Raw genomic sequence first — 6,000 nt, 5'->3', positions numbered from 1 at the left:
GTTAATGTCTAGTATGCTACATATACCTATATATTGTATTTTGTGTGGAACTCAATAAAGCTTAGTTTGTTAAAAAAAAATCATGTGGTAGTGATTTAAAATACTGTGGTCCACATTCAGATCATTCCCTTTTTTGTCATATAGAATTATTATTCACAGTTAAAAGGTTTTTATTTCCTGAGTATTTTTATTAAAAGTTCCTTTAGTAACCAAAATTTCCATGGAATGGTCGGGTTGTGGGAATTGATGTCCCACATGTGCTCAGTAATCCTCTTCTTTATGTTCTTTTATTGTGTATATAAAGATTCATTCTTTTTTTGTAACAACTGTCCTGTTTCACCAATGTATGACCCATGCTTGCACGGAATGAAGTACATCCCATTACTGGAGGCCAAGCTGTATGATCCTGTAATACTGAAGGCTCCTTTTGTTTGTGTGACAATGTTTAATACATTTATGTGTCTGCATAGTTTTGCATCATTTGCAGCACTTGTTGTTGGTTTTGTTCCCTTTTTTGATTCCCGGTCCTCAGAATGAAGCTTCCTGCTGATTAATTGATGTCTGAGGTTGGGTGGTTGCCTGAAGGTCAGCACTGGGGGTTGTTGGAATATTCCTTTCAGGGTTCTGTCCTCTGTTATGATGGGTTCCATCTATTTCATTATCTCTCTCATCCCTTCTAGTGCCGGATTGTATGTGATTACTAGAGGTACGCGGCTATTTGTTTTCTTCTCTTTGTATTGTAAGAGATTTTCTCTATGGGTTTCTAAGGCAGCGTTTATACTGTACTGATAGTTTTGTTGCTGTAACTTTTCTAATGAAAGGATTATGCTAGTACTCCTAGATGTCTATTTCTGTCTTCTGGTTCAGAACATATTCTGTGGTATCCAGACTAATGAAGGGCCACCTTTCATTAATGGTCCATGTGTTTCCACCAAGGTATGCATTCTACATCATTGTATACATCAGAAGCTTGGCTTACTTATACTATTATATCTGTAGTTTTGCTCTTGAATAGATCATATCCTTCTATATTATCCCAGGTCCCAAGAGGTCAATGCTCCGAGGAATGTCTTCCAGGGTTCAGAAAATCTGTAAGAGAAGGATATCACCCATGTTGTTATAATTGTGCTCCATGTTCAGAAGGAGACATATCAAACCAATCTGGTAAGATTTATGTTAATTTAAGTAAATTTAAGTATAAATTCTGATATTAAATTAGAAAATAAAAACGTTTAACCACTAGCCGACCAACCGGGGTCATTATACGGCAGCAGGTTGGCTCTCCTGTGCTAATCTTTGTAGCTGTACATTGGCTTGTGCAGGAGCGTGCCCGCGGGTCGGGTGGACTCGATGTCTGAAAGTGACCTGCGATCGCCTAGTACAAAGGCAGATTGGGGATCTGCCTTTGTAAACAGAGCGGATCTCCATTCTGATAGGAGACATGACAGAGATCTACTGTTGACAGTGATGGGGAACAGTGATCTCTGTCATGTCCCTGGAAGTCCACCCCCTACAATTAGAACACAAGAAAAGAATGAAAAATACAGTTAACCCTTTGAGTAACCCCTACTGTTAACCCCTTCCCTGCCAGTGTAATTTTTACATTGATCAGTGCATTTTCATAGCACTGATTAATGTAATACTGTCACTGGTCTTCAAAAAGTATAATTTGGGGACAGATTTGTCCATTGCAATGTTGCAGTCCCGCTAAAAATTGCAGATCATCACCATTACCAGTAAAAACATTTAAAAAATAACGTTTTGCACAAACCAATCAATATACGCTTATTGCATTCTTTTTACCAAAACTATGTAGAAGAATATAAATTGTCCTAAACTGATGAATACATTTTTTTATATATATATATATTTGAATATGTATTATAGCAAAAAGTTTAAAAAAAAAATGTTTTCAAAATTGTCATTCTTTGTTTATAGCGCAAAAAATAAAAACCGCAGAGGTGATCAAATACCACCAAAAGAAAGCTCTATTTGTAGGAAAAAAGGACGTATGATTACTAAAGAGTAATAGTCTGGAAAATGATTACACTGAAGAGGCTAAAACGGTCAAATAGTTGCATTCTCTGTATACCGTGCCTAATGTTATTTTCACTTCTTTTTTCTCTACAGACAGTGAACTCTGCAAGAAGTGTCCTGAAAATGAATGGCCTAACAAAGCTAAAACTATTTGTAGTGACAAGGTCAATGAGTATTTATCATACGAGGAGGACATTCTAGTTTTATTTTTTTCTATAACTTCAATCATATTTGCTACAACATCTCTCCTTATACTTGGACTATTTGTTTGGTTTCGGAGCACTCCCATAGTCAGAGCCAATAACCGGAACCTCAGCTTCATTCTGCTCCTCTCCCTCATACTGGGCTTCCTTTCTGTATTCCTGTTCCTTGGCCGTCCTGTGGATATTACCTGTATGCTGCAACAAGTCACTTTTGGAGTTTCCTTCACCATCTCAGCATCTTCTATCCTCGCCAAAACCATCACGGTCTTCATTGCTTTTAAAGCCACCAGACCTGGAAGTTCTTGTAGAAAATGGGTGGGAGTCAAACTTCCCAATACAGTCATGTTATTCTGCTCATCCATTCAGGTTATGAATTGCATTCTCTGGTTGTCCATCTCTCCACCATTTCAGGAGTATGACATGGACTCCTATGCTGGGAAGATCCTCATTCAGTGTAATGAAGGGTCAGTTATCGGCTTCTACTCTATGTTGGGTTATTTGGGGTTTCTGGCAGCTGTGAGTTTTCTTCTGGCTTTCATGGTGAGGACATTACCGGACAGTTTTAATGAGGCCAAGTACATCACCTTCAGCATGCTGGTGTTCTGCAGTGTCTGGATCGCCATGATCCCGGCCTATCTGAGCACCAGAGGGAAATACATGGTGGCTGTGGAGATATTTGCCATACTGACCTCCAGTGCTGGAATATTATTGTGTATGTTTTCTCCAAAACTCTACATTTTACTTTTCAAACCTGAACTGAACACAAGAGGGACAATGCTGGGGAAGAGAATGATGTAAATGTAACACATTGATTCAATGTATAATGCTGTAGATCAGATTAAACAAATTCAGTCGTATTGTTTCCATCATCATCATTATGAATGACATTATCATCAGAATTATGATTTTTGGGGACATTGACTGCCTTCTGTCTGCCTATTGTACATAAGTGGATGGAAGGTGGATGTCACAGGATTGGATGATATTGTAGAGCTTCATTTGTTTTCTTGCTCTTACACGCCCCCCAGCATGCACAAGCAAAGTACTGTCACTGCATTGTCCATTTGACAGTGCTGATCACAAATAAAATGCTGTGACCAATCAAAGCCTCACACAATGTAACCAACACCTGAAGATAGCAGCTTGCCCCCACTTTGCCCTCACACACTGATTGGACTATAAACAAAGGAGAGAAGGATATGGGAATCCCACCTATTTATCAAATATGTAGTACTCACCGATATTGTCGGGGGGTGCAATCAAAAATGGTATGGTATGTGGATAGATCTTTTTGGATACGATATGTTTCAAATTTATAAAATATTATTTGGACATGTACTATATGGATGCATGGATGCAGTGTGTATGAATGCGTTTTTCCTATTGGGAATAGATTGTATGTGACAGCGCACACCAACATAGGTTTTTTGGCTATGGGTTTCTTTTTAATTGTATATTTACAAATTGATATGTAGAGCACCAGGTAAACCTAATGGTTAAATTAGATAATGGGTTGATTACACCTGATTGACATCTAGGATAATTATGGATAGCTCTGAATTCCCTTTTTATAGGAGGTAAAGATCAATAGCCCCCCAGTTCTGACGAAGTTCCTAGTTCTAAAGGAACGAAACATGTAAACTCTTGGGGTACAGGGACCCCCCGATGCACATTTTGAACCTCAGTGCTTTTCTTTCTTTTGGAGCTCGGTAACATGGTTACCTTGATCCACTAAGCAACTTAAGGAAAAGTATCACATGGAGACATGAACAGTGCAATCTGAACATAACTTGCACGCTCAAATTGGAGAGACTGACCCCATGGAGACCTAATACATTCTTTATTCTCAACTTTGGAGATTGGTATTTGCCCAACATCATTGAAGACACTGTATAATCGCAGTTCTATACTGGACATTACTATATTATTCACCTATCATTACTGCACTGAGGAGGAGTGCTTCAGGCTCTGTGTGCTACACATGGATGGATGGCTCGGCTGCAAATCTCTCTGGCAGCACGTGAGTACAGATTTGATGTGGTAGCTACGACTCTGAGCTACACATAACAGCCCAACAGTGAGTACAACTTCAACCGTTTAGATATAAGGTACTTGGATCTAAGGTCCCCGAACCAAAGAGCCAAGAGGGAGCAAAAAGGGCCAATTAGGACTATTGCGGTACCAATATAAAATTACACATTAGAATAAAAATATATTAAAAATATAAATCTTTATTACACAAAAAGCAAGACAGACAATTGACAAAATTAAAATGGTCACAACCAAACAACACCATGAATAGAAGTCCCCGGTGGGGGAAAACATTGCAATGAGTTGAGGGTTATGGCCAATTAGTCGGAGTTACCGTGTATCTCCGGGTAGTGCGTGATGACGTCACAAGCTAGGCCACTACCCGGAGATACACGGTAACAGAGTGTGAGCAGACGGAGGAAAACACAGAGGAGACGCCACTCCAAAAATCATTCAGTCTACACGCTGTATTTGTGCTCTACTCATTGTAAGTGCGCCTTTTTCATTTCATTAAACCCTGCATAATTTACGGATTTACACTATGTGGCCCTTTATTGTCTTTTATTACATGGGAGCTTGAAGTGATTATAATTGGAGGCATTCACTTATGAGACCTATCCCAGCATCTGAATTAGTCTATTGGGAGGACTTTTAAATATCCCTGGGCCCTATAAAGACCGCTGCAATACCGGTCTTATCATCTGGTAAGGAGACTACATCTTTATACACCGGGTGTCCTATATGGTGGAGGATTTCTACTTTCAACATCACTATTCAATTTATTTCTTTGGACTTTATTTGAACTATTGTTCTTTTTTCACTATTCATTTATTTTTTCACTAAATTTTTTATTAATTTTTTGGTGATCACATATATTTTTAGCGCTGTACTTTTTTTCATATTTTTTGTCTTTTTACTTTGGTTTTAGGTATTTAGTACTGGCAGCTACTCGCTTTTCACGTGTTTCACAATAATGTATATGTTAGCGCAGTGTTTTTTTCTCTACCACTAGTGGTTGAAAAAATCTTTTAGATGTAGGCGATTGCTTTCTTTCAACCTTTTCTGTTCCAGCATGACTGTCCCCATGGACACCAATCAATCCAGCTCCATAAAGACATGGATTGATAAGTTTGGTGTGGAGGAACTCAAATGTCATGAACAGAGTCCTGACCTCAGCCTGATTGTGAGTCAGGTCTTCTCATCCAACATCAGTACCTGACCTCACTAAGATTCTTTTGGTTGAATGGGCAAAAATCCCCACAGATACATTCCAAAATCTTGTGAACAGTCTTCCCAGAGAAGTGGAGACAGTGAGGCCTTGTACAGACGAGCGAACATGTCCGATGAAAATGGTCCGTGGACCGTTTTCATCGGACATGTCCGCTCGGAGATTTTGGTCTGATAGTTGTACACACCATCAAACCAAAATCCCTGCGGACAGACAGCGCGGTGACGTGGCGGTGACGTTGACCCCGCCACGTCCGCAAACCTGGAAGTTCAATGCTTCCACGCATGCGTCGAATCACTTTGATGCCATGCGCGGGTTCTCGGGCCAGCGGACATGTCCGATGAGTCGTACTGACCATCGGACATGACTCCCCCCAAAAAATAGAGCTTTCTTTTGGTGATATTTGATCACCTCTGTAGTTTTTATGTTTTGTGCAAAAAACGATAATTTTGAAAAAATATATATATTTTTACATTCTGCTATAAAACACATCCAATAAAA

At 39.4% G+C, this 6,000-nt stretch overlaps 1 protein-coding gene across 1 annotated transcript; it reads left to right on the top strand.

Annotated features, from left to right (window-relative positions):
• Positions 1-366: 366 nt before the first annotated feature.
• LOC120918760 (vomeronasal type-2 receptor 26-like) lies at positions 367-3,094 on the top strand. The gene is made up of 4 exons (XM_040330930.1): positions 367-429; positions 868-936; positions 1,041-1,164; positions 2,131-3,094. The coding sequence occupies exons 1-4, from the start codon at positions 367-369 to the stop codon at positions 3,036-3,038; spliced, it is 1,164 nt and encodes a 387-aa protein (XP_040186864.1). The 3' UTR covers positions 3,039-3,094.
• The last annotated feature ends 2,906 nt before the right edge of the window (positions 3,095-6,000 follow it).

This window comes from Rana temporaria, chromosome 1 (assembly GCF_905171775.1).
Source record: "Rana temporaria chromosome 1, aRanTem1.1, whole genome shotgun sequence".
Taxonomy (NCBI): domain Eukaryota; kingdom Metazoa; phylum Chordata; class Amphibia; order Anura; family Ranidae; genus Rana; species Rana temporaria.
This window is presented reverse-complemented; position numbering and strand designations above follow the sequence as displayed.